Below are 27,622 nucleotides of genomic sequence, written 5' to 3'. Positions count from 1 at the left end.
GAAACGGGAGGGATTTCCGGGCTTTAATAATACATGGGATCGTAATTCATACACATTGAGTATATACATTGGTTGTTGTCTAAAGTAGTGATGATGGCACGGAGTCCATATGCAAATTTGGGCACCTTGTGTGGTGATCGCTTGTCTAGTCGAAAGGAATAGGTTTGATACCTGATCGTGTTGTGAAGCCAGGGAGGACGTCTTTGTGAGCTCCTGTGTCGGCCTTTGCGGCCGCAAATGCTGATGGGACTGGGGAATGAGCATGTCAGCATCAGCATCTGACTGACATCCTCCACTTGCATGAAGCATTCGATTATACCGCTTCAATGTCGCCGACTTGTTTCATGATAGATGTGGACATCCACTCACCAGGTATACCACAACAGTCCATCGTCCACCCTGTCTCACCCTTCAGATGCACATGTCCATGCTCATCCTCCTCACCCATCGCTTCCCCTTCTTCCTCCAAAACCTTCTTTAACTCCGGATCGTCCTCTCCTGTAGGGAAGGGTAACAGCCCCTTACTTCCGAATAAGGCGTGTTGCATAACAGGCAATTTGCCTAACACTTCAGCGATATACATCTTCTTCATCCCCTCATTCACTTTATTCCAGCTTTTAACGGCGGAGATATCGTCTAGCATTGGGGAATGCCAGCGGAGCGAAGCGGTCTTGATGCTGTTTATGAAAGAGATGCAGGCGAAATACATGTATGAGGGGGAGAAGGCTTCAAGGATTTCGGGATCGTGGATTGATTTGGGGCGGAGGTGTTTGTGGTCTATGATGGAGTATAGGGAGATAGCGGTGTGGATTGCAGTCGAATAAATTAGGAGACGGGAAAGCAGGGCAAATCAGACAACATCGTCAGCATGGCACCGTTCCCGCTCTCATGGAAGACTTGAAACCCACCTCTCAGCTGCCCGCTGCCCCATAAGAACGGCAAGAAATGATAATCGTCCAGTCCCCACACCCCATGCGAACCAGCCGGTTCGAGCCAATACGTCGATTGGAGATATCGCATGACTTCGATATATCTGCGGGGCGTGAGATGAGGTTGAGTCAGCTTGTGATGACCCAAAATAGCAGATCTTGATGAGGCAGCAAAGAAGGCGGACTTACCGCCAGAATACACCGAGGACTAAGAAAGAGTAATCGTCTTTCGTGAAGACACCGAGCTTGTTCAGACATAATCTATTACAAGAATTATCAGCGTAGGCCCTCCAGCACACTCAAAACGAGGTTTAAGAAACTCACAGCCAGCAGAGGAAGTTGAACTCCATTCCACTACCATAATCCACTCTTTGCTTGTTACCCCATGATTCTTTGAAATACACCTCGACTTCTGGGATAGCTTCGACAGGTAATGAAGGGATACGAGAGTGCAGTTCCGCAGATGCCTACAATCGCCAAATACAATTAGTCAGCTGTCTCGTTCCGCAAGCTCGTTGCGACAGATTTATCAGATGAAAGACAGATGGGGTGTCAACGCACCTCGCCTACTTTGTCGTAGAATGTCTTGAAAGCTGGATTACCGAATCGTGAAAGCTTGTTATCGACCGGGGGTGTGGATTTGGCAATGTCCAAGACGGAGTTGAGGATATCAATAATTGGTTTCGTTCGCTGTGTAGATAACCTCGTCAGTCGGCAAGTCAGACATGCTTGCATACGAAGAGCTAGAAATGTAACTGAGACTCACCTCTGAGCCCTCTCCTGCATCTGTCAGATTCTTGCCTACGATCGCTTCGTTCAAGTCATCAATGAACTGGACGATTTCAGCGTGCGTTTTGGACCTTTGGAATGCGGCCAAATGTGCTTTGGAGAGGATATGTTTTGTAGGGAGGATATAGGATGTGGATGCGATGGGCTGGTCGGGGTCGGTCGGGGTACTTGTACCGTTGTCCGTTGTCATGATGAAAGAAGCTTTGAAGGTAAGTAATTGGATTGAAATGCAATTGAAGGAGGACTGATGTAAGTTAACGTTGAATGTAATGTCGTAGCGAGCGCGTTTCAGGTGACCCGACCGACCAACCGAGAAATCAAAAAGGACCGAACCGGTCACTTTCCATCCCTCCATTGTTGTGACATCCTGCTTATATACATCACCCGTGTAACATCGCATGCTTTTACAACCTCTTAGACTACTATTATTTTCATTTGCGATACTATTCATCAACGCTACCATGTCTGCCTCTGCTTACACCGACGCCATCATGCTCTTCGTATGTATACCTTCCCTTACACGTCGGACCTGCCCAAACTTCGTAACTGATTTATTCGATTTGTGTAGGGAGACTCCTTGACCCAAGCTTGGTCAGATGGGTCTTTGGCACAACGAACGGCTGAATACTATTCCAGAAGACTAGACGTTGTGAACAGGGGTTTTGGCGGTGAGTTCAGTCTGGAATGAGAGCTTCAATAGAGCTACAGCTGATTGACCTGTTCGATTTCTTAGGTTATACCAGCACTTGGTTCGTTCTGCTCGATGCACTGTGACATTGCCATTGCAGTATACACACTGTACTGACACACTTACACCTCGCAGGGCCATACCCGTCTTCGAGCAGGTCTTCGCGACAAAGGAGGCTCGGGAGAAAGGATATGCTCAGAATGTCAAGCTCATCACCATCTGGCTCGGTAAGTAGGCTAGCTGCTCTTGAATCTTTATCTATTGGTCCAAGCTGACCCCTCCTCTGACTATAGGTGCCAACGACGCTTGTCTCGCTCCTTCACCTCAACATGTCCCGTTGGAGGAATACAAGTCCAATCTTCATCGTCTCATCTCCCTCATCCAATCCCCCGACTCAGCATACTACGCCCCTGAAACCAAAATAGTATTGATCAACCCTCCACCCATGATCGAGAGCAAGTGGCTCGACAGCAGGATCGAGAAGTGGGAATCGTTCGGGAAAGAAGGTCCTAAGCCGGACCAAAATAGGGATGCGAAAGTGGCAAAGGAGTATGCAGAGGCATGCAAGGATGTTGCGAGGGAGACTGGTGTGCCAGTCGTTGATCTTTGGCAGGCGGTGGTTGAAGCTGCTGGCGGAGAGGGTGATGATCAATTGGATCCTTATCTCTAGTGAGCTTGCCAAACAAAGCATACATGGGCATTGCGGCTGATGACTTGGCGGTTGTGGTGCATAGCGACGGACTTCATCTCACTTCCGAAGGATACGCAGTCCTCTTCAAAGCTCTGACAGCTCTGCTCGACGAGAAATACCCAGAACTCAACCCGGAGACACTTCCGATGAGGATGCCTCAGTAAGTGTCCGAGCACCAGTCATATTATATCTCAGACTGGCTGGCTGATGTGATAATGTTCAGTTGGTCGGATGTCGATCCCGAAGACCCTAGACCTGCTTTTGAGAAGGTGAAGAACGGTCGTCTGACAGGTGAGCTTTGAGTAGTGTGGGATGCAGATGCAATTGGAGGATAAGACTATGGAGTAGAAGAGTAGAAGTAGAAATCAGTACACGTAGTAGATGTCATGTAGTATACTCTGTAACTGACGCGTGAACTGTCGGGGTTTTTGTTTTCGTGTTTCAAAGTTGAGTTGAGTACAACGTTAATTCATCATCACCTTCTTCAACTCCCTCGTCGTTTGCTTCATACCCCAAAGCTTTCCTATATTGTTCTTCTCACGCATAGACGCGCGTTCAGAGTTCGCATTCACGATAGATTACGCCTGACGAATACCAAGCAGTCGATATACCAACACAAACACAGCACCGCATCATCTCCCACTCACTCGCCCGCTCGCAATGCAACACAACGGTCCTTTACCTCCCTTATCAACACCATATGGAGCTCACTATCCTCCCCCTCCACCTCCAAATACGTATGATCAACCTCACCCTCAGTACCCTGTTCAACCTCAACAATCATACATTCCCAACGGTCATCCTCAGAGCTACGCACCTGGACCGTCAACATATGTTCCCACTCATCAACAACATTATGGCGGACATTCACAGCCATATGGCTATCAACCCAGCCCACACTCGGGATTCCCTCCTGCACCTCCTACCCCCTCGCAGTTCCAAGCCGGTCCCTTACCGCCAACCCAACAAGCATACGCACAACCACATTATGCTCCTCTACCACCTCCGATACGACCGGCCGTTGAGGCTGTTCCACCTCCTACTCCGAAAGTAGACTACGCACCGCCCGTCTTTCAAACGTTCCAAGAACGAAAGCGAGCGAAAGAGTTGGCCATTAGAGCTCAGACTGGCGCTGCTTCCACACCACCATATGGGTCTCCATCCGTTCGTGTGAATACTGCTAGCGCACCAACTCCGCCTCCGAGGGGATATTCTGGCTCGTCAAGCCCGTCTCCTATGTCTCCACCACCTGCGGCGACTGTAGCTATGATGGGTCAACCCTCGCCTCTTGGTGGTCCTCCTCCTCCACCTCCTGCTAGATCTAGGAGTCCCTCCGTCCATTCAATCTCACCAGTACTTCGTACCGACACTTCATCACCAGCAACATTGGTCTACCCACCTTCATCCTCTCGACCTCTTCCACCACCTCGAGGACATTCCCCTGCCCCTCCAATTCCCCCTCCTCGCGTTGTGTCACCGCTCCCTGCACCAATCTCTACCGGATCTACACCGAATCATTCCGGTCCTCCTTCGCCTTTCACCCCATCTCGAAAGAACAGTCTGGTCAAAACTCCCGTCACTACGCCGACAATCTTCCCTCCGGCTGTGGCCGTGGCGATCCAAGCGAATCTGGAGAGGTCCGATACCATCTCATCTATCAAATCCCTCGATAGAGGGATGGGATTCAGCGGTTCTCCCGGTAAGCGACCGTTGCCCAAACCGCCTGTAGGGGTAAATACGTCCAAAAGTCTAGATAGGGGAATACCCTCCAGCATCGTACCTGGAGGAGGGATGGGTGAGGGGTTCAGAAAAGGGATGAGTAGGAAACAACCTTCTGTGGTCGATGAGATGGGGGAAGAGGCTCTGGTGAATGGTATGGCAGGGATCGACTTGGCAGAGAGGGGAACATCGCCAAATACACCTTCTCATTCTGGATCAACGTCACCTGCTCCTAGCATAGTCCTATCGGAAGAAACGGATACAAGAGCGACTGCGCAATTCAACCCCCTACCCGCTATTAATGTTCCCGATTTCGACTTCTCATTAATCGACGGAGAGGTAGGTACTACGCCGAAAGCAAAGACGAAGAGCACCGGCGGCGGCGGTGGTGGTGGTGGTGGTGGTGGACCTTCATCGCCCGGTATTCAGTTCTCCGGATTACCAGTCATCAGCGTATCTTCCTCCGACACGGCCGATGAAGATTCGACGGGCGAGATCAGCTTCACTGTACCAAGTATCAACATAGGTGAACCATCGGTCTCCCAAACAAAGATCAACGTGGCCATCCCGACACCCTCCATCGCTCTGCCTGGTCCCGCGCCACCAGCTAGAGCAGGGGCGGAATCATCTCGACCGACCCGAGCGGAACATACAGGAAGCGCGATCGTCTGTTCTGGATGCGATAATCCCATCATCGGAAGAATAGTCAATGCCATGAATCAGAGATGGCATCCGCAATGTTTCATGTGTGCGCAATGTGGTGAATTGTTAGAACATGTGAGCAGTTATGAGTGGGAAGGGAAGGCGTACTGCCATTTGGATTATCATGATGTGAGTGGGTCGTGGGAAGAAGCGCTCTCCTGGTGTGTGCTCGCCTGCACAGTTGTCGGCTGTGTCTCCCGCGTCATAAAGCAGATATGATACCTCTGAGAAGTGAACAAAACTGACATGATTGCTCCCTTCGCTTGCGTAGAAATTCGCTCATCGATGCCATCATTGCAAAACGCCAATTGTCGATTCACGTTTCGTGACCCTCAACGACCCCGTGCTAGGTCAGCGATATTATCACGAACTCCACTTCTTCTGTTCGGAATGCGGTGATCCGTTCCTTGATCCTAGTCAGTCTTCCGCCCCTGGAACAGAACAATCGCACCCGCATCAACACCAAACCGAACCCAAACCAAGTTCGGGTTCGGGTTTCACGAACGAAGGGGAAGGGGAAGAGACGGATGAAGGTGAAACCAACGCTTTTGTGATTCATAAAGGACATCCGTATTGTGAAAAATGTCACTTAAGACTTCACAAGCCGAAATGTAAAGGGTGTCATTTACCTATACCGGATATGGCGATCAATGCGATGGGAGCGAAATGGCACAAAGAGTGTTTTGTCTGTGTGGTGAGTGGTCTCCCGTCACTTCTCCTGAACACCGTACTTGATGCTTGCTCCCTTACTTTTTCCGTTACCTGCTTTCATCTCGTTCCTCTTCAAGAGTGATTGCTGATCATTCTTGACTCGGCGTCTTAGCAATGCCAAAACGAATTTGCGAATAACCTATTCTTCCCCAAAGATGGCAAAGCATTCTGCACCTCATGCTATGAAGATCTTATAGCGTCGGACAAGTAGGCCGACGGAGAGGAGTTTCAGACTCAAGCGTGTGATTAGATGGGTTGGTGAGTCCGTACGAGTACATGATCATGGACATTTAGAGAGCTTTTGGTAGAGAATTTGTAGCGCTTAGGTCGCAATGTTGGTAGTGGCGCATATGATAAGTTGTCGTTGCATGTATATGTATCAAACATAGACAAGAGCAAACAACATGAAAGCGAGAGAGCCATAATACGTTGGATGACTGTTCTACTTATCTATGAACAGGGAAGGCGGGGGGGGAGTCGAAAGAAGTTGAAAGACTTATGTGTAAGTACATAACCTGTCGCATCTATTTAGGTCGTATCGTAATCGGTTCATTATCATTTCCACCTCCTCCAAACCCTTCAGCCACTTGTCTTCCACGGTCTGACGCTGCCCTAAGGTCATTCGCTTCGACCTCGACCTCATCGAGTGATTCGTTTCGTTTCGCTCCGCTCATCGACTCGACTCAACCGACATAAGGTTCATCCCTCAACCACAATTTCGGACTGGTCAATTCCAAATATCCTCCTTCGACATGATCGCCCGGACAAGGAGGTTTGGATACGTTCCCATTCCAAATCCCATTACATCCTGGTAAGTATTCGATTGGGCTCGTCTCGCCGACGAGTTCGTCAATGATAGGAGTTTGGAGTCGACACGAGTAGGTCGTTTCGTAGTTTATGGATTTGGCAAGGTGGGGACAGTTTGCAGGGTGGTCGGCGGCTAGGGCACCTCAGTATCAGTATGGGACTTGTGATGGTGATTGAGCGAGTTGATGGGCACTCACCACCAACTTGGGCTGTCGAGTTCATATATCGACATTCGTTCAATACACCTTGCAAAGTCTCGGCTGTACCAGAACTCATATCAGTACAAATGGTCAACACAGCCACTTCAACACCACTTACGTTTCCAACCATTCATGAAGTCGGCATGAATACCAAACTACAATGGTCATCTCGATGTCAGCGGTTGTCGCTTATAGGATCACTATCCACTCACCCCGCTGGTATCTCCGTTCGACAATACGTATGTGGTCTTGCCGTTCCCGTTGAATGGGTAATCATAGGTGGCGAAAACAGTCTCGAATTGCAGGGTGATGAACTTTTTCGGGAAGGCTAAAGTCGAAGTCAGCTTGAGACCAAGGCAACCAAGCAAAGTGCTGAAACACTCACCATCCGGACATCGATACCCGTTGGTACCGTCGGTAGGATAGGCTAGAAAGGGGTAGATGTCAATCGCAAGCTCAGAGTCGTGATGAGAAGTGTCGACTCACCAACATGACTAGTATAGTCTGCATCCTTGGCGTAGACGCCGTCCCAACAACTAGGGCTATGAGGATACTGTCAGTTCACACGTTATGCACAGGCGAAGAAGATAGTGTGTGGCTCACAATTGAATGGCCTGCACCAATCCCCCTTCACATGGACTGTTTGGGAATCCGTATGTTCGCGTATCGTGACCACCACCTCGATAGCATTGCCACCAGGTCGCGGTGTAGTTGCTAGGTGATGTCAGTATCGGACGTTAATGAGTGGAGCAGATGAACTTACGGATCAGAATAGTTGACCGCTCGACGCATAGGATCTCCTGCGACCAGATTGAAGTTGTCCGGGAAAGGGTAGATGGTTGTACCGACCGGTGCCTTCTGGAAATAATACAACGATGTCCTATCAAGTCGAATCGACTGCATCGATCCATTCGGGAACTGATAGAACAGCTGCGCAACCCAATAAGCCGATTTGTCGTCCTGAACCAATGTCGTCGTACAATTCGCTAATTTCTGCATTTCGGTAGCGGTCGTGAGGTTCGCAGTGAAATATGATGATCCATGAATACGATGCAAATGAGATGCTGGAGCATTGGGGTTGACGATCGGGTCCATACGTGTGACAGCAATTGATCGGTTGGTGGTCATGACGAAATGATCGGTTGAGTATTTTCCGAATTTGGCGATGGTTCCAACTGCACCGACGTTCACTCCTCCCTTGGTAGCAGCAAGAGGATGTCCTTGTAAGCTCTCCGGTGTGATGGTCGGGTAGGGATCTCCACTTGTAGAGTTGGAATTGTAAGACGAGTCTTCATCGTCGTAACTCGAATCACTATCGTCTGACGAATGGTTCTTCTTCGGAATGACCGTTGCGCAGATAGCGACCACAATGGCTATCGCAACGATTAAGAGAAGGATCAAACCCCAGAACCATCGACGTCCCTTTGTTGTGGCGGGATACCACCATTTCTCCCGCTTTCGAGGTGGATAAGGTCCATATTTCTCGTTGATAGGCGGAGGTGGTGGTGGTAATCGAGAGTAATCGACAATATTCGCATCGTCATACGTCGAAGGTGGGAGAGGAGCGACCGCAATGCCTGTACCAGCATTGTCGGAAGAATAGGAAGGTGGAAGTCGGGGTGGTAATGGTGGAGCGGAAGGACGAGGTGCGCCTGCACCAGGTATTCCAACAGGTGCTACACCATAATCTGCCGAGGGGACAGGTTTTCTCTGACCCGGAACAACATTCCGAGGTCTTGGTGGTAGAGCTGGTGGGGCAAAGCCTGCTGCTTCGGAATTGTATTGATGTCTTGTCAGACCGGCTGAAGAGGAAGAGGTAGATTGGGAGGAAGAGGAAGGAGTGAGTGAATGAGACGAGAGTCGGTCGTCGTGAGAGTATCCAGGTGGTTGGAGAGACATGCCAGATGTCTGTAGAAATTAGGTCGTAAGAATGAAGTAGTAGTCGTTGATACAGATACAGGTGATAAGTCCAGTTATCAGGAGTGTGGAATGTAGACTCGTCTCTCAACCGTCAACGTCGAAAAGTTGTAGTATTGCTTGAACAGTCTTACAATCCACCGCAACGGGAAACAGTAAAGATAAGTTGGAATGGTGGCGACCAACAAGGTTTGACTGTGAACATACACTTATGACTAATTACCCCCTTGGTTGCCGCATCCAGCGCGAGGCGGCAAGCAGCGTAAGAACAACATTTATTGAAAACACGCTACACGGTGAAATACCCAATGTCTATCCCACGTGCAGTATCCTGAATACTCGCCCTGACCCTGATCAGCCTCGTCTTGTCCGGTGGAGAAGGAATGTAAGGGTCAAGTCTTTATATGACACTCCCAGCTAGTTAGGCCGGATAGCAATCATTTTGTAAGCAGTGTAGTAACGCCGTGTTTCCCCGAGGGTATGGCATTGGACCACGCGAGTGACTTGTCTTTTGGTCATCATCAGGACTGCCTGGAAGGTGTGTTTGTTTGTTTTCACGTCAATTGCGTCAACATTGATCCATCAACGAAGAATATCTTTACCTGTGACTCACCAGGCGCCTGTAGCCACTTACCATCTCTAGGACACCGCAAGTGGAGATGTCGCAGAGACAAGGGAGGAGATCATCAGGTCTTCCACCCCTTGGTGGAGGAGGAGGAGGAATGTTGTTTGATAAACCGGAAACAGTGTTGACAGAAACACAACGATTTGAGGATTGTGAGTTGGCCTTTGGTATAAAGCCACGGTCTCGATTCCTGCTTCTATCAGATCCCTCGGAGTTGTGTGCTGATTGCCTCTTGTTTTTCGCTCAGTTCGAAGACGACATGCGAAACAAAATAAAGAGATCATCTTGTATGTATTATCATCTCTGATCATACCCCAGCTGGAGGCTATTTGTAGACCATTGGAAAGACCTAGCTGATATCGTATTATCGTAGGGACAACGTGAATCGTAAAACCGCTATCAAGAGCTTACAGGATGATATCGCCTCGTTACAAGCCGAATTGTTACAAGTACGACAAGCGAATTTGGTTCTGCAGGCGAAAGTGAAGAGGATGCATAGAGATGCGGGGAAGTTGGGTGGCCAGGTGAGTTCTCAACTGCTCATTATACTTTTCTTCCCTTTACATCCGATCAATCTGCTTTGTCGTCCCATGCTGACTATTTCCCTTCCCTGATCAGCCTGTAAAGGACGCACTCGATCAACTTATCCACGCCGTTCCTGCTCTTCGTCAACTTCGAGACGCACTCACCACCATCAACCCTCCGCCATCCCACGAAAAGGACAAATCGCCCATATTCCTAGCTACCATCGAGAACACATATGCAACTCGTCCAGCGGCAGCTGCGAGACAGACACATGGATTAGGCGCGCTGGTAGAGGGATCAGAATGCGGGAGTGAGGGAAGTGCAGGAGACGAAGAACTGAGACGTGCGAGACGGAGATCGAGAGGGTCAGTTGAACTAACTCTGGATGTCTCTGTGAGATGGCGACTGACGAGCTCTACAGAAGACATACCGATGTCGGTTCCGTTGCTGCTTCGAGATCGCCCAGGCCCACTCAGCTCGCTCGACCAGATGTCAAGAATTCGCCTAATCGTACCCCCTCATCACCAAGTCCGAGAAAACAACATACTCACAACGTATCAAAACAACAAAAACGACGGAGACAGAGTGGCCTCCTTCCGCCTAGACAGAGATCTGAGTCGCCTAGAGTTACTCCGGATCGAGAGGAAGAACCGATTTCGGAACCGATATTTGAAATTGCAGAAACATCCGAATGGGAAGAAGGAGGATTGGTCGAGATTAAGCCGGACGAAGCCAAGGCATTCGTACAAGACGTAGTGGCTGTTGATGAACTGAAGATTGGGGATGTTGCGAGACCAACAGAGATCATGAGCACGATCGTGGAAGGTAGTTCAGAAGGTGAGCTATCTAGTATGTCAACCAGCACGGAATCAGAGCTGATAATCTTTGCGACTTCAGGAGGTTCGGGTTCTTCTCGGTCTCACCAATCCAGTCAACCAATAACATCTTCACCTACGTCCGACTCCAATGCCGATGAACCTGCTCGTGGTCGTCGAGCTCGACAAAGTGTCAACTACAAAGAGCCGAGCTTGAACAAGTGAGCTACCATGTTATCGCGAAACTTTCCTCTAGATTGCAAAAGCTGACTATTATTTGCTCAGAAAAATGCGTAAACCGGATGGTATCTCCGCTGAGGAAGCCTTGAAACCCATATCCAATTCTCGTAAATCGATGGCACCCGACCAATCACAGCCCACAACACCCAAGAGGGGTTCCTCTCGAGCTACCACACCCAGGAGAGGCGAGCATAACGACACTCCACCACCACCTCTGCCGGAAATGGACGCGACGCGAGTCAACGAGATGTTGACGAAGAAAGTCGCAATGGTGCCTGTCGCCAGAGGACAGCAGGGAATGAGAAGGAAGAGTGTTCTGCCGAAAGCTGGTGGAGGTGGGGCAGGGGCTGGTAAAGCTGGACTCGGGGGAGAAGATGACGAGGAAGATGACGTGGATGCGTTGATAGGGTATGAAGAAATAGAGCATGGAAGAGGAGTTGGGAGTGGCTCTGGACTGAAGGGGGAGACGAAAGTGAACGGATCAAGCTCAGCAGACAAGCTATCAACGACGACGGCAAAACACTCTTTCCGACCGACCTCCACCGTTTCGGCTTCGGCCAAACAAGCCTCTCTAGGCATTGGACGACCTATTATGCCGCCGCCCAATGCTCGGATACCCTCTACTCCCGCTACCGGTACAATCCAAACTACAAGTCGGAATTTCACCCCTGCGGCTGGGACGGGAAAAGCCCATCGAGTGGTTTCGGCGGATAGTGGGAAACCTACAACTGCCACACGGAGGGAAAGAGACGTATTGGCAGAGATGAGAGATAATATAACTACCGGGCCGATGGAAGCAGGTGTTGGAAAGACCGGTATGCGGGCAAGCAGTGCCGGTGCACCAAGACGGAGAATTAGTTCGGCAGTGTAGATTCGCCCAAACTTGTTCTCCTTGCTTGCGCATAGATAGCTTCGTTGTACCATTTGTACTTGATGTACGACTATAGATTTTGGCACCAGCATTCGGTCATGTTGTCCAATTCCACGTCTTTGATATCTGGGTATAGATGTATACATAATGAAACAACATGACAGGTTCTCCTCTACGTCGTCTAGCCGTTTGACCCATCTCTTCCTCCAATGCAGTCCTTTGCAAAAGATGATCACTTCCGACCCGTCTCATCCAAGATTGTCTTGTTGAAATCTTCGAGCGGGATGAGATCTTTCTCCGACAGGAGCTGGAACTGCAATACGGTGTCAGTTGATCGTCAACAGTACCGAGCTAGTGGTAAAGTCAACTCACCTCGTCAACGAAGAGGAGGAAATGACGATAGTTGGTGTTCAGGTGGGCTGCGGGTGGGAAGGGTATCAGCTGTCCGCCCTGTACTAACATCGCTGTGCTTCTGAGTTCGCCAACAATATGGTACGTGCAACAGTCTAGCTCCCCCTTCCGCCCCATCCGAGCGGCAACGCCCTTATAACAGTGCACTTTGTTCCACGATCTCTTGTCATTGTCAAACCTTGTTCCGCTCGACGGCTTCCCCATCCTCCAACCGGCTAACTACCGCTTCACAGCCGCCCTTGACCTGACGATCGCCAGACCGGACGTCTCTCGCTACCGCTCGGTTATCCTCGACTCACCCTCGATACCCAGCGCACAAATCTGATCAAAATGCGAATGATAGATATGCGCATAAATCCTAAACAACCTCCTCAAGATAGTCTTGGCCGTATTAACAAATGTCGGTGGGAACCTTTTCCCTATCGTCTGTGGGAAATGTTTTTCATCATCTAGGATCGATTGGGTCCATGTCATCAGGGCTTCGACGTAAGCGGGGGCGGAGAGGTGCGTTGGTTTTTTGCTACGCCGAGCGAAGCGAGGCGTGGGTTTGCATGTCGGGGCAAAGCAGGTGATGGGATGGGTAAGTCGCAAACAGGAAGTGAAGGGGAAGTGAAGAGAAGGAGGTTCGTGTAAGAATGTCAGCGTTGACAATGATGCATTTCCGACAGGGAGGTAGAACCACGTGTAATAGAGGTTTAGGAACATGACCACTCACTAGTGCTCTCCATCCTCCCAGAAATATTCATACCTACACCAAGGATGTCAGCTGTGTCGGCCTTGGCTCATCTCGGTTGTCAGAAAGCTGTATTGGATCACGGGGCAACCCACTTCGGTCCAGCATTCATAATCGGGCACTACGATATCCAGTCACCCGTCAGCTTCTTTATCTTATCGCAACGAGCAAAGGGCAGCTGACCTCGGTCGGTGTACAGAACTCGGAGATGGTCCCATAGAGCATATTGACGTGATTGAAGAAATCGACGACTGTACATGAGGGTGATCGTCAGCTATCGTCATCATCTCCAAGACCAACTAGCTCACCGTGCACTGCTATCCATTCTTGGAGATCTTCGCCTTCGGGAATTTGGACAGCTGTTCGAAGGTTACCAGACCCCTAAGAGGAGTACAGATGTCAGTTACCTGCTCCAAGAAGTGCAATAACGGACGACTGAATAGGATTAGGGGGAGCGTCGAAAAGTCACGAGAGTTGTGAGGGGTGTCGAGTCTCAAAGGTCTTGTTACGTACCAGCGTTTGTTGTGCGTACTGCTTCAACTGCCATTGTTTTGTTCCCTCGGGCACCTTCTTCGGCTTGAACGCTTTTCGCGGGCAAGGAGTTAGCTCGTGCTGGCCGTCTCGATAATCTGATCGTTCAGAGTTGCTCTGGGGTGGGGGAGGAACAAGAGGAGACGTGGGACATACTTCGGGATTGGTTGCCCTTCCTGCTCGACCAGGTGTTAGCTCTTGTATTGCCTCAGATCTGCAATTTCGCAGCTCACAAGTTGAATAATGTAGACATGTTGGACGAGGTGACACCAAGTTGTATGTAAGAATGATGTTGCTCGGAAGAAGAAGGTACGATAGACGAAGATGTTGATAGAGATATCACCAAAGTTGCAAGTTGACTACTGTCTGACCCGGTGGCCAAAGCTCAATCTCACTCAACGCGTCCGTCGCGTAGTTATCATTTCATTTGATTCATTCAACCATAAACTTACCACGGTGGACGGGATCAAATCACAACCAGACCTCCACATGAAACGTCCTCTTGAAACGATTGTTCGACAGCCCAGCTCGACAACAATTAATACAATCCATCATTTTCCCTTATGTCATTCTGCAACAAGGCGGAGAAGAGGAAGACACGATGCCCTCTCTTACTCTGCTTTCGTTCTCTATCATACCTCTCGTGATCCTGCTCATACCAAGATGGATCGAACCGTATTCCTTGCTCGATTATAAGGTGCTTAATGTCCGACCCGACCCACAAGAAGGATGTAGGACAACAGCATGGTTCAATATGGGTTGGTGGGAGGTGAGTCAAGCTCTTCGCGTACCTTGTCATATCGAATTCCCGGTCCTTCACCTGATATCAACGAGCTACGGGCGCGGCTGCGCTGACTTGTTTCGGTTTGGGACAGAACACGGATAGTTTTCCCGATGCTGCAGAAGCGTTGGCGCAGAAGTTGCTCGATCTAGCTTATGAAGGTGGCTACGAAGGCGGTGGGAGTGTGCTTGGTAAGCTGCTAGGCCCATATTCTGGACGGATGACGATTCAACAGCTGACATTTGGCCATGTTGCAGATATAGGCCACGGAGCAGGCGAATCGCTCGGTCCGTTCTCCCTCATCCTTCGTCCCTACTGCGAAAACGACGCGGATCGCTGACTCTTGGACATATGTGCAGTACTTCATCTCTCGCAGCCAGTCCCGCCTCAGCATTTGTACGGCCTCACTTCCCTCTCATCCGACACTTCCGCCTCTCGAGCACTGATCGATGACCTCTTTCCTGCTGAAAAGCGGACGACGGACGTTTCATTTTTTACGTTTTCAGCGGAATTCAGACCTGGTAAAGATGTTGGTCATCCGCTAGACAGGATGAGGGGATATCTGGGTGAGAAGCAATCGGCAGAAAGAGGAAGCGGGCGTGGGGGTGATCGTTGGAGACATGAAGATGAGGAAGAAGAATCTGAGGACGAAGGCGCTCCCGATGGAGTCGACTTAGGCTTCGAAATACAATCTCCCGAGAAGGATAGGGAGATCGCCACGAGTGATAGTGGCAGTTCCCCTCCACCTTACGATCTGATTTACATCCTCGATTCGATCTATCACTACCCGCCTTCCCTCCCTTCTTTCCTGACCACTCTCCGCCCAGTCCTCTCACCTTCCAGTCTCGTCGTATTCACAGACATCGTCCCTCCTCCATCATTACCTCGCTGGAAAGCACTCTTGATCTCATACGTTATGAAAGTCCCTTTTGCGAACGTGTACAACCGTCCTTCCGTCTCAGGAGGAAGCTTTAAAAAACGACTGGAAGAAAGTGGTTGGGAAGATGTGATTGTGGAAGATTGGAGTGAAGGCGTTTGGCCTAGATTCATCGAGAATCTAAGAGCTAGAGGAGTGTTTTGGGGAGTTGTTGCTAGAGTGATTGAGAGTGCCCAAGAGGAGGGGTGGAAATTCGTAGGTGTTAGAGCTAGAAGAGGAGAGAGATAACGATGTGACTATGCATGGATGATGAAACGATTCTGCAACTGTATGTAATGACGGAATGGGATACAATGACACAACTATGAAATGACGATGCGAATGCCGACTTGATGATAATGACGATGATGACTGAACGTAAACACGACCCCTACTCCACCTCGATGGCGTTCTCCTTCCCCGTCCCACTCCCACTTCCCTCCGCCGTCCCCGCTCCTGCTCGCCTCTTATCCCTCTCCATAATCTCCTTCTTCAACCTCTCAAACTCCCCCTTCTTGTCTTTCGCGTATTTCTCCAAACCCTCTTTCGTCCCCAGCTGATGAACCATCTCATCTTTACCCCGTTCTTTATCCCTCTTCCGACTATTTTCAGCCTCTGTTAATTTCGCTCGTAATGCAGACAGAGAGGATGGATGGGATGTGTCGAGGTTAGCATTGAAGAGGATGATCCATTCTTGCAGACGGGCGGTGAGAGTGAGTTTGTCGCCTGTCGTTGGGAGAGAGTACTCCTATATGTGAGAAATGGTTTTATTAGCTGTCTTCAGACTACAATACGCAATGAACAGCTACGTACTGCTAACGTCGCTCGCAAATCGGCAGGAGTAGCGAGAGCATAATTTGGCTTCGTAATCCGTTTCATCTCGACTCTGCCATCGGGGGAGCAATGAAGTCAGCATCAAACACTTATGACTGAAGGTACGGCGAGTCTCGCCGCTTTACTCCTTGAGTCGTTGACAGACGCGACTCACTCTTTCCCCTTCCCTGCACTCAGACCCTGTCCTGAGAACACTTTCTTCCAATCCGACTTCTGGTTCCCTTTGCCTACGACTCCATTCACCTTCTTCGTTGTTTTTGGTGGCGGACAACCCTTCTCGATATGTAACGGTATGGATGAGATTGGCATAGTCGCTTGACATAGAGGACAGGGCGCTTCGTCTGTAAATGACCCTCAATAACATCAGCACCTAGCGCTTCTGTCTCGAATAACGACGAGGCTGTTAGATCATACCATTTTCTGTCAATTCCTGCACTTCATCCTCATCATCTTCCTCCACCTCTTCTTCTTCCCGACTATCTTTACTTCGAGGCTTTGAGGGACTCGCACTTCTACTCTGACTGCCACTCCTACTTCCATTCGCATTCGCGTTCGCTTTGACTCGTTTTGACGGACCAGAGCTCGATGATGCTTTCGAATTCGGTTCAGGCGCTGGACGTTTTCTCGTCGTAGCGGAAGTAGGTACATGTCGTGTGAGCTCGATAAGCGTTGGTCTGAGCAAGAACGTATTTTGTGAGCTAACAGCTCCGCGATGTCAGCGCTGTGTCATGGCAGCTCACCTCGACTCGTCCCATGCATCTGTGATCTCTTCGAGCGCTCGATTCCGCCGTATACTCCCTTCTGAGCAATTCTCATTACAACTAGGACATTTCTTCGATACGTCGAGTGAGGACCGGATGCACTGTCAACAAGATAGAGTCATAAGTTCATGAGTCTTCTCAATGATACACCTTGAGAAACCTCATGTGAGGTTTGCTTTGGACAAGCTGAGCGGAGTGGAGAAGCAACACTCACATGAGAACAGAAAGAATGACCACACGCAATTGATACTGGCGCCGTGAATGGTTCTTTGCATATTTGGCAGACGACAGATCTATCCAGTCGTCGTAGTTGAGGATACTTTTCGGGGAACGGAGGCGGTTCATCTAGGACTGCAAGGAGAGGGTGGGAGGACATATCCATCTTGGGTGACGGGTCAGAGAGGAAAGATGGAAGGCTGAAAGGTGGAGGTCGTGTATTGGTCGTGGATAGCGTTATGCGTATGAGTTTTGGGCACAGGTTGGGATCGTGTGAAGATCACAATGGGAGAAAGAGGACGGTAGGTAAGCAGGAGATTCTGTGATGACGAAGTAGAGGGATAGTGAAGAGAGGAAGGGGAGGAAGGGGAGGAAGTGGAAAGTCAAAACAGAGAGAGATCGGCTAGCACCTAATGTTTTCATCGAGACGCGTAAAAGTCAACACAGTCATCCGTCTTTACATCTTGCGCGCCTAATCGTTTGTGGAGGATTGATGACAATGTCTGTGCTGATTTCTCTGGTGGAGGCTGTTTACTTTCGCTTTCTTCTTTCTTTTCCGACTGCGTCAGCGAGGTTGGGACACAAACTAAAAGGACAGAGCAGCAGCAGCAGTGGTGATTGCACTGCAGAATACGACTGCAGGATGGGTGAGTCCATCGTGTTCGCCTGTGTCAAAGTGGGAAATCAAACTCAGCTCCTATGACGGTGAACAGGTACCGCTTCCTTGATCGTGGCTGTCGTTGCCCTTGCATTCTATGTAGTGGTTTGGACCATCTGTCTTCTAGGATGGCGCACTGCGTGAGTTCGCAGATGGGCCCCATCGTCACAAGGTCTCCAGATGGTGTCGCACGTCATTATGATGCCCACGAATGTAGCCGCAATCCCCTACAATCGCTGACACTTCACATCATTCAGCCGCATTCGCTATGCCCACCCCACTCTCCCATCACGTATAGCTTCTCTCTCACCCTCCTCTGCGCCAGGCGTAACGATCATCCGACCACTCTGTGGACTCGATCAAAACCTGTACAACACCCTCGAGAGCTGTATGAAGCTCGACTATCCGAAGTTCGAGGTGATCTTCGCTCTACAAGATGAGAATGACGAGGCGTTACCAGTCGTGAGGATGGTGATGGACAGATACCCGAATGTCGACGCTAGAGTCATCATAAGTGAGTGTTTCTTAGCTTTCTCTTACTCGCCACCGTTGGAGTATGCAAAGCTGACCGAGACTCCTGCGTAGATAGTCAGAGGATCGGCGTTAATCCCAAAGTCAACAATCTCATGGCCCCATTCCAAGAAGCGAAATACGATCTTCTTTGGGTCCTCGATTCCACCATTACCGTCGTACCCGGCACTCTCGCTCGATCCATTGAAGCATTCTTATCTAATCCCACTTCTTACGCACTGCCGAACGATCCTGAATCGTCTCCCCTCTTGTCAATTTCCGATGATGTGAGAAAACCACCGACGGCTGGAGAGGTTGGATTAGTCCACCAGGTTCCGATAGCGATATGTTATCAGAAGACATGGGGAAGCTTGATCGAACAAGCGTATCTCAATACGACTCATGCGAAAATGTATTTGGCGATCGTGAGTGGTCAACCGTAACACGTCGTGATCCTTTTGCTGACAAGCGCTCGTTCCCATCCTGTAAGAACGCTACCGCTATCGAATCTTGTGTTGTTGGAAAATCAAATCTCTACTCGCGCAGCAACATCGCAAAACTCACCACGCCTTCTCCATCCCTTCGTCAACGTCCGATCCCTCCCACCGGTCTTGCCGGATTCTCTCCCTTCCTCGCTGAAGATAACATGATCGCCTTATCATTGTGGCACGAACTCTCCCTGAAACACGCAATGACCTCTGACGTCGCACTCGATTTCCTTGGCTCGCTCACCGTGAGAGATTACGTGAACCGACGAGTCCGTTGGATTCGAGTTCGAAAGAAGATGACATTACCGGCGACTTTACTCGAACCATTTACCGAATCCATCGTCTCAGGCATCTACGGGTCGTGGGCGATTACCCGTCTTCTCGGAGCCAACACCTTCGCCCTTTTCTGCCTGCATATGGTTATATGGCTTTCGGTAGATTTATCAACGAAAAAGGCGTTGGAGACGAACGTGAGAGGAATAGGACCGTTAGGAAGTAGTTTGACGTTCTTGGCAGCGTGGACGGCGAGGGAGGTTATGGCCATGCCAATTTGGTTGATGGCCATGACTAGCTCGGACGTCGTTTGGAGGGGTCAGAAGTACAGGATAATCGCGTCTGGTGAGTGCGGTCGTCGATTTGCCGGACTCATGGAGCTGTCAATGCTAATCCAGCCTTCCTGCCTGACGCTTCGCAGGTGAAGCAATACAACTCGAAGATAGATAGCATACGATGTCATCTCCATAGATCACAATGACCCTCTGACCACTCCGGTCCGTTCACAGCGCCGCAAGTACTACTCATAATGGAGAATATCTGCACGTTAAACGTGATTCCATTTCTACCTTGGAGCTGCCTGGTTGGCTATGTCCAACGTCATTGTGAACATCATAGCATGCTCTGCTTCCAAGTCCACTACATTGCCTGATGCAAGTTTTGCCTTGTACGCATGACTACCACTCTTACAACGCTTCAGTGACACAATGACATGTCACACAATTTATATACTTGCAAGTAAGCAAATTTGCTGATTATGATTACCTTGAGGGACGACTTGCAAAGGTCGCAAGTTACTTGTAATGATTGTTAAAATGGTGAGTGAAAGTTGTTCCCTCACCAATTGAGATACTGGTCAATGATGAGGCCTCTTATTCCAGCTACCCTGCAAGAGTAGCAGATTATTAATACAGACATCGATGCTATTGGCATGATTTTTCAGAACTGCCGGAGCAGTGTGTTGTGATGTTTCTCATTAAGGACCTGTCCGTGACTTAGTGCAACATAATACTACACCAAAACACTTTACTCGATCCTTCTTGTTGAGGTCAGACAATACGACCTTTATCCCAAACTGAAATGCATGCACCTTATATATATATGAAAACGTCCACCACTGCTCACAGCCCTTGTCACATCTGCACCTCCTCCATAAATTATATAACTGCCAATCGCCATCAACAACTCCTCCACATCTTGCAGTTTATAGACAACCATATGTCCTACACTATTTCATTTCCCAATTCCCAATTCCTCCACTTGTCAGAAGCTATGCACCTTCTGCAATTCTTCTGCTCATCACAACCTTCCATGGCTTGCCCCTTTCCGTATCCAGTGACATTCTTCATCAGCCTATGCAACTTTGAGCTGTAGCTGTATAGAATGACTACCTGTTGCCAGCAAGTGTATTCCAGGTCCCGGTAGGGCAGTCTGCAACTGCATCTGTCATGTATATGGCAACCCTTCCCAGGTTTCGTGTTCCTGTGGAATCCCAGAGTTGGATCACTTGAGGGCGATCAGCTAGCTGAGAGTTGTTGTTGTTGTTGTTGTTGTTGTTGTTCATGTTCATGTAGAATCTGCTGTAAACTATCTCATCCCTTTTACAGTTTCCTGGAAACCAATTGTTTGTACTTATTGATTGTCCCTGTTCCAAGTAAGCCCAAGGTGCGATCCTTGGCACCCTCCCTTGATCATCTCGCCTCGTTATACTAATTCGCATGATCCTAAATTGAAAAAGTCAGTCTCTTTTAATGAGGGATCTCTGAGCTAGGCAAATATTCAAAAGCCCACAGTCCCACACAGCAAGAAGACAAAAAGACACCTACTGTCTGATGCCTTGTGGATGGATTGAGCCACTCGCATGTGGCGTGTGATTGCCCTAACACTGGTTCATGCCTTTCAAGCCGTGCGCTCTCTAGTCTGTTTCCAAAATGAAAGTGTTGATTGTTTGCATCTCCAGCCTCAAATTCTTCACTCAACTAACTGGTTGGTATGCCCCTCGCGAGTCTGTGTGTCAAGACTGACCACACATCTCATGCTGCTCCCAATCCTCTTTATAGTAGTATCTGGTTCAGAGTTTGTGGTCAAGCGGAAACTTTGATCGGGTCCTAGATAGACCAGCCTGTTGGAGATGAGTGTAGGAGGTTGAGTATGTACATTCATGAACCCAGTGCAGACAGCAACCAGGCTGTTATGCACATGTAAGCATTGTACTTCAATCTTTAGTGTTTGATTTCCACACATCTCTCAACAAATTGGGGGCAAATGGATACAATATAACATGATTTTACTGCTATAAGCAGCTTACAGAAAGAACAAATGTGACTTACCAGTCAGCATCATCCACAGCATAGTTTCTGGAGGACGTGGCAGATCCATTGCCACGACCTGCACCGTTCCTGGTTATTCCATGCCTGTTTTGCCGAATTGATTGCAAATGGGATGCATGTGCTTGATTGGTGCGTGATGACATAATTGATTGTTTGTCAATGTTCTCGCTGTTAAAAGCGTGGAAGTTATAAAGTGAATTTGTAGTCTGAGGATTGTTATGAGAACAAAAATGTAATCCTGTCCAAAATACAAGGCTTTTTATAGCTGATTTGGTGAAGCCCAGTGGCAAAGCTGACAGCTGTGTTGAGGCAGTTGTCCATCAAATGACATCACAATGACATGAGAACCAATATGTCAGACCTTTCATTCAGGTAGGATGAAACAGCTCTGAAACCTCAAATCACCAAATGGATGTCAATATGATGTAATGTGCTTGGCCCTGGGCTGAATTGAGAAGCCTTCTTTGAGCACACTGACACAGCAACACACACTGCCAGACCTTTGGCCTGGTATGATAAAGCAGCCCTGAAATGTGAAATGACCAAATTGTGCTTTTTGAGGAAGGCTACCGTGCCATTGTAGATGGGTCCTGGTTGTATAAGGCAACACTGATGATAGGCTGTCCTTTGTCAATGCCTAGCGGCTAATTGGACAAACCTTTCATTCAAGTATGGAGTGTCAAGACCTAGTACAATTATACGGCCGACTTATGTTGTGACAACCCAACTCAGCCCCCAAATAAGCCGGCTCGTCATCTGTTGTTATCCAGACCAAGCCGGCACTTGAGGCGGCTGCTGACGGGTAAGACCGACTTGTCTGACAAATTGTACCCACAGTTCTGGTAGCATCATTGGTACTTATATACATGACTACAGGGCTCGGACTGTCATGAATGACAACTACCAAGACCAACATCCTCGGGTATATATAGCCAGAATTGGGAGGTTCAGCAGAATCCCGATTATCGTGACCTTTTATAGTGCGATGCGATGCTCGGATAGCGTAGTTGGCCACTGGCTAGGCAATGCGTTATTACACGGACATAGCTATTCCTGTGATGAATTCATATTCCTATGTCTAGTTCACTATTATTGTACCAGTCAAACATCCCCCTAGTCAACCCCAAGTCTCGTACATTCAGTACTTGATATGTATCATTTGTGGTAGGACTCCATCCTATTCATATTCTGTACTCCTCGCAAAGGCATGTCAGCGGTGTAGCACTCCACCGTAGGTCTCTTAGTAGGCCAAGCGTGGTACCACCAAGATTCGAGGAAGAAGGGGCTAACCGTCCGGTTCTCGTTCGGCCGCTCTTGCATTATTTCTTTATTCGAGAGTCATTTGCGTCTAAGTCGAAGTGGGATAGCGTGTTGTATACGTACATGTCTCATAGCGCTGTAGAAATATGTATATAGGGTTATCTAACTACGGTCTAACTAACTAAATAAGTACGGAAGGTGGAAGGATATTTGAACTGTGTGTGAACCTCCGCCAACGTTAAAGCGTTCCTTCCAAGGAAGCCAGGTCGAGGGTCGGTAGAGCGTCTGTCGAGGGTGTACTAGGTTGTCAAGTAGGTTGCTAGAAGAGTATCAATACATGCTCCTTCATTCCTCTCATAGAAGCTATCTTATCCCTCAACGAAGCTTCGCCGAGCATTCGTCAACTTTCGCTCTAACTATTCACGTGACTCAGCGGAGTCTCCGTCAATGTCCGCTTATATCCTCGACGGACCTTGTTGTACCACAATGGTCCCGTTTCTGACAAGAAGAAACACCTCTGTGTCACGTCTGTATCCTGATAATCACAACAACATCATGAATATGCCACGAAACAAGTTGTAATTCACCAACCCCCCATGTGTCTTTGCGAACTTAGGACAACCTTTGTGTTGCACCACAAACCTAGAACTACCACATTGTTGTACCACAAAGCTTCAATCATCACCAATATGTGTGAGCTTTGAATATGGCAGCAACAATTGGCAATTGGGAACATGATCAGAACCAGGATACAAACAAGAGTTGCACCTGGATATAGGGATAGGGGATATAAGAATGGGAAAAATCATGGTTTGGTAGGCAACCCCAGTGATTGGTGATTCTGGTCTCGACTGTAGTTTGTTAGCTACCATAGCCAGACTCTCTGCAGTCATGCAATCAGTCTAGACCCAGCTGTATATGGACCATATCCCTGAATACACAGACATATGTAAAGTTTATGTTGTTCTATCCTGACCAATCAATCTTCCATGACTACATAGCTAATATCTTCTATGGACACCTCAACCACCTCTTGTGATCTGTATACTATTGGAGTGTCCCCTGTTTCCATATGACCTCTTTGCCAACTGACATCCTCTCTCAACTTCTCGTAACCCATGTCCTGTATACACCTACCCAATTAACTCAAACTTTCCTCCTATGTTGTGACAAAGGTTTACTCCTCATTCTATTCAATGACATCACCATGGTACCATGTGGCTCTCAACTGTTCTTCCTGTATAAGGTCACTGCATGTTGCCAGGAGCTGGTAACCATTCCCCAGTGTGGTGGTTCGCATCTGCAGCTGTGCAATTGACCAGGCCAATACGCAATCCTCCTAGGGGTTGCCTTGTTGTGGGGTTCAAATATTTAAATAAACGGCCTTCTTTAGCTCGTTGAGCATTAAGCTCAGTGCTCAGATAATACTTGTCATAGGCTATCTGATCCCTGAAAATGTTAACAGGCTCCAGATCATCCGTTTGGATGTTCTGTCCCTGGCGCAAGTAAGCCCAATGTGTGAGTCTTGTCAGTTGACCTTCATCATCTGGCCGCCATAAATCAACCCGCATGATCCTGAAATGAGAAGGTCAGTCTTTCATCAACGAGGTATCATTTGGGTAGGTAGAATGTTTCCAAGGCCACAAATTCACGCTGGATATAGGGGCAAAGGTACCTACTGCTTGATGCCTTGTGGATTCAGCCACTCGCCGGTAGGAGGTAATGGGCTCGACACTGGTCCATATCTTTCAAGCACTGCACCCTCCTCCATAGATCCAAAATGAAAAGTGTTACGGCTGGGAACTCCCGCCTCAAAATCAAACTCCTGAGTACTGGGACCCGAGAGGGCTTCAGATCGACGAGTAACAACACATCTCATACTTGTGCCAATCCTGTGTATGTCAGTCGTCTGCGCATACTCAGAGGACAAGCGGAAGTGTTGATCTTGTCCCAGGAAGAGCACCCTATTGAGGGTGAAAGTAGGGACTTGGCTGCCCCAATCCCGAAGCCCAGTGCGGACTGTAATGAGGCTAGACCATGATGTCAGCTTGACTCTTCATTACTTTCTTATTCCAATAGTACAACAGTACTATGGCTGTGAATATCATCCAGAGCGCAGTGATTAATGGCTAATCCATTGGGAAGAACGATGTGACATACTGATCAGCATCATTCACAGATGGGGCATGGTTCCTAGACGACCCAGCAGATCCATCTCCACCTTCATTTGACACATGTGGATGGGTCCTGTTTCTTTGGTGACGGTCTTCATGTCTTGAGTGTGTATGATGTCCATGACTGAGATGGGTGCGAGATGACATGATCAATTGCTGTCAATGTTCCTGTTGATGTGTGCAAGAATGGTAATGCTGAGAATTGCTTGTTGACAATTTGTCATGAACCATAAAATGTGATCCAGGCCGAAGGTTTTTTTATAGCTGCTTTTGCCAACCCCGGAGGGAAACCTGGGTGATGAGCTGAGGCAGTTATCCATTGAGTGATAGCATGTTGTCAAAGCAACTGATATGTCAGACCTTTCATCCAGGTACGTTGAAACAGCTTTGAAACATGAAATATTGAAATGTTGGTGAGTTATTGAATCCAGCTGGATGACAGGCCTTCCTTGGGCATAGAGATGTATGAACAGTTTTGCAAAACCTTTCATCTCAGTGCTGTCAAACAGCTCTAAAAATTCAGGAGATATACATCAAAAGTAGCAATTTGAAACACCGTATTGAAGTCACCAGTGCATTCCTTTCATCCCAGAGGAGCCAAGAACAGGAATAGAGAGTCTTTGCCCCCCTTGCAATTGGCACGAATTGCTCTTATTTTGCTCATGCTCCCTGCCTTTACCCCCCTTCTGTTCTGTTTTTCTTTCTCTGTCCCAGTTCTTCATTACAGTATTACAACAGTTATTAGTCGGTAACACATCACTCTCACATTTCCTATTTCTTGATTTCTCGCACAGATCGTTTCAAGGTAAGTCAAGCCACTGTTGCCACTCAATCTCACCAGCAAGCTGTTACTGGGTTTTCATGTTCAGGCCTTATCTTATGAAGAGGAGGTAGATTGCTTGCTGACACCAGAAACAACAAAGCCCACAATAAACAACAATGCAGTCAAGCAGTGAGCAAGAAGAGTACAACCTTCCTAGGTTCGACAGCAACTCCGACCATATCTTTTATCAAGTGTACACAGACCCAGACTCAAAACAGGTGCGCTTTGGAATCTTTTCTAATCCCCTGAATGAACGACTGCCTTTCCTGGAACCCTGGGTGAAATATGAGCTTCCACCATCAGTCAAAGCTCCTGCGTCAATGGGTGCATTCCCTCTTTCTTCTGCAGATACATTAGGGGTGGAAAGTTTTGCCAAATCAGTGAGTTTACTCGCTGAGAATCTGGGTCAAGCTCGGAACAATTTCTCTCCATTGTTCAAAGAATGTGTAGATAGGGGACTTCTGCACAAACCTACATTTGAATCTGAGTTCATCTCAATGACCAATGAATCAATGACCAATGAAGAGAGTGAAATTCTGGAAGGAGGTCGGGTGATTTATGAGATTGAGAAGGAATTCGGAGAAACAGTCGTTGAAGCTTTTCATAGTGTTCTAACACAACAAGTCAACTACTTTGTGAGAGCACAAGAGAAAGCAAGGATTGCAGTGGAAGATTTGAAGCAATCAAACCACACCACACACCCAATGATGGATCAGTTCCAGTCAGACTTCTTAGATTGGCGCATAGCTCAAAATAGTACCTATAGAGGAAAAGCATTCCAAGCTGAATCAGTAGTGTCCAAAGCCCTCAGCAGCATCAATATCAACAAAAAGTGGAAGGTGAGGTACCCAGGGATGGTCAACAGTGTTCACCTTGAGAACAATGGCAAGGACCAAATCACCATCAGCGGAATACAGCTGTCTGAGCTTTCAAAGAGGTTTGGCCGAGACTATCCTGAGAAAACAAAAATACCTGACACTACAGAAAGCTGGATGATGTTGTGGCACTCAATTGAAAACAGACTTGAGACAGCTGCAACCATTGAGCCTGCTCAAAGTTCCAGAAATGCAAAGAAGAACAAGAGAAGAAGGGAGAAGCTCAAGGCCATAAAGGCTACCAAGGGTGATTCTGATTCTGCAGTTTCAGAAGACTTCAATTCGATACCAAGCGCTGATAGTGCTCCAATGGATGATTGCTCCATTGGCAGTTCAGCAAGGGCTGACACCTCCTCTGCTGATTCAAGGGATCAGGAATGCATCTCTGTGAGCTCAGCCATTTCCGTGTTTTGTATTACCTTTGATGTGCAGACCCGCTGAAACACATCTTAGGATCTGGTAGTAGGCTCACCTGCTGCAACAGAGCGTGAAAGTGACACCTAACTGGGGGAAACCACTTCAGGACTTCCACCTCCTTCCCTTGAGACCTTGGTTGGCATCCAAGATGATTTGCCTAATGAGCTTGATGATCTTGCTGATGAGACCAAACTTTTGGTGAATTAAAATACTCCACACTTCATTCTTCTTCTGATTTTGATCACTGACCAATGTCATCATTCTGTAGATCCTGAGCAGACCTGTCAGACCTAGAGCTCTCAGCAGCTCTGCAGTTCAGGATTTCAAGCAGACGACAGCTTTAAAAGAATGGTCAGATGCCCTTGTAAACTACAGAAGCCCAGAAAAGCCAACAAAAGATGC

General features: G+C 48.3%; 9 protein-coding genes across 9 annotated transcripts; 5 read left to right on the top strand and 4 right to left on the bottom strand.

Annotated features, from left to right (window-relative positions):
• Positions 1-145: 145 nt before the first annotated feature.
• CI109_101230 (serine/threonine-protein phosphatase 2A activator 2) lies at positions 146-1,908 on the bottom strand (the record flags this gene model as incomplete). The annotated part of the gene is made up of 7 exons (XM_065966924.1): positions 146-249; positions 370-777; positions 909-1,033; positions 1,119-1,190; positions 1,254-1,396; positions 1,491-1,619; positions 1,696-1,908. 7 exons carry the CDS (start codon positions 1,906-1,908, stop codon positions 146-148), a joined length of 1,194 nt encoding a protein of 397 aa, XP_065822996.1.
• Positions 1,909-2,179: 271 nt separating this feature from the next.
• Positions 2,180-3,399, top strand: CI109_101229 (uncharacterized protein; the record flags this gene model as incomplete). Its single annotated transcript, XM_032006586.1, has 7 exons — positions 2,180-2,218; positions 2,287-2,386; positions 2,452-2,467; positions 2,542-2,633; positions 2,700-3,075; positions 3,141-3,257; positions 3,321-3,399. 7 exons carry the CDS (start codon positions 2,180-2,182, stop codon positions 3,397-3,399), a joined length of 819 nt encoding a protein of 272 aa, XP_031859102.1.
• A 358-nt stretch (positions 3,400-3,757) lies between these two features.
• CI109_101228 (uncharacterized protein) lies at positions 3,758-6,440 on the top strand (the record flags this gene model as incomplete). The annotated part of the gene is made up of 3 exons (XM_032006587.1): positions 3,758-5,647; positions 5,790-6,212; positions 6,342-6,440. The coding sequence occupies 3 exons, from the start codon at positions 3,758-3,760 to the stop codon at positions 6,438-6,440; spliced, it is 2,412 nt and encodes an 803-aa protein (XP_031859103.1).
• A 472-nt stretch (positions 6,441-6,912) lies between these two features.
• On the bottom strand, positions 6,913-9,135 carry CI109_101227 (uncharacterized protein; the record flags this gene model as incomplete). The annotated part of the gene is made up of 8 exons (XM_032006588.1): positions 6,913-7,169; positions 7,234-7,296; positions 7,355-7,391; positions 7,449-7,564; positions 7,622-7,663; positions 7,723-7,778; positions 7,840-7,950; positions 8,000-9,135. The coding sequence occupies 8 exons, from the start codon at positions 9,133-9,135 to the stop codon at positions 6,913-6,915; spliced, it is 1,818 nt and encodes a 605-aa protein (XP_031859104.1).
• A 677-nt stretch (positions 9,136-9,812) lies between these two features.
• CI109_101226 (uncharacterized protein) lies at positions 9,813-12,229 on the top strand (the record flags this gene model as incomplete). The annotated part of the gene is made up of 7 exons (XM_032006589.1): positions 9,813-9,930; positions 10,026-10,065; positions 10,152-10,302; positions 10,397-10,668; positions 10,725-11,140; positions 11,201-11,339; positions 11,404-12,229. 7 exons carry the CDS (start codon positions 9,813-9,815, stop codon positions 12,227-12,229), a joined length of 1,962 nt encoding a protein of 653 aa, XP_031859105.1.
• A 232-nt stretch (positions 12,230-12,461) lies between these two features.
• Positions 12,462-14,157, bottom strand: CI109_101225 (uncharacterized protein; the record flags this gene model as incomplete). The annotated part of the gene is made up of 10 exons (XM_032006590.1): positions 12,462-12,542; positions 12,602-12,648; positions 12,940-13,160; positions 13,356-13,388; positions 13,469-13,494; positions 13,557-13,624; positions 13,682-13,754; positions 13,887-13,957; positions 14,061-14,080; positions 14,138-14,157. The coding sequence occupies 10 exons, from the start codon at positions 14,155-14,157 to the stop codon at positions 12,462-12,464; spliced, it is 660 nt and encodes a 219-aa protein (XP_031859106.1).
• Positions 14,158-14,505: 348 nt separating this feature from the next.
• On the top strand, positions 14,506-15,850 carry CI109_101224 (uncharacterized protein; the record flags this gene model as incomplete). Its single annotated transcript, XM_065966923.1, has 5 exons — positions 14,506-14,673; positions 14,780-14,876; positions 14,943-14,972; positions 15,045-15,251; positions 15,312-15,850. The coding sequence occupies 5 exons, from the start codon at positions 14,506-14,508 to the stop codon at positions 15,848-15,850; spliced, it is 1,041 nt and encodes a 346-aa protein (XP_065822995.1).
• Positions 15,851-15,992: 142 nt separating this feature from the next.
• On the bottom strand, positions 15,993-17,578 carry CI109_101223 (DNA repair protein rad18; the record flags this gene model as incomplete). Its single annotated transcript, XM_032006592.1, has 6 exons — positions 15,993-16,349; positions 16,415-16,487; positions 16,590-16,776; positions 16,850-17,109; positions 17,176-17,297; positions 17,411-17,578. 6 exons carry the CDS (start codon positions 17,576-17,578, stop codon positions 15,993-15,995), a joined length of 1,167 nt encoding a protein of 388 aa, XP_031859108.1.
• A 477-nt stretch (positions 17,579-18,055) lies between these two features.
• On the top strand, positions 18,056-19,791 carry CI109_101222 (uncharacterized protein; the record flags this gene model as incomplete). Its single annotated transcript, XM_032006593.1, has 6 exons — positions 18,056-18,059; positions 18,126-18,210; positions 18,328-18,584; positions 18,656-19,005; positions 19,071-19,686; positions 19,763-19,791. 6 exons carry the CDS (start codon positions 18,056-18,058, stop codon positions 19,789-19,791), a joined length of 1,341 nt encoding a protein of 446 aa, XP_031859109.1.
• Positions 19,792-27,622: the final 7,831 nt, after the last annotated feature.

This window comes from Kwoniella shandongensis, chromosome 2 (assembly GCF_008629635.2).
Source record: "Kwoniella shandongensis chromosome 2, complete sequence".
NCBI classification, from domain to species: Eukaryota; Fungi; Basidiomycota; class Tremellomycetes; order Tremellales; family Cryptococcaceae; genus Kwoniella; species Kwoniella shandongensis.
This window is presented reverse-complemented; position numbering and strand designations above follow the sequence as displayed.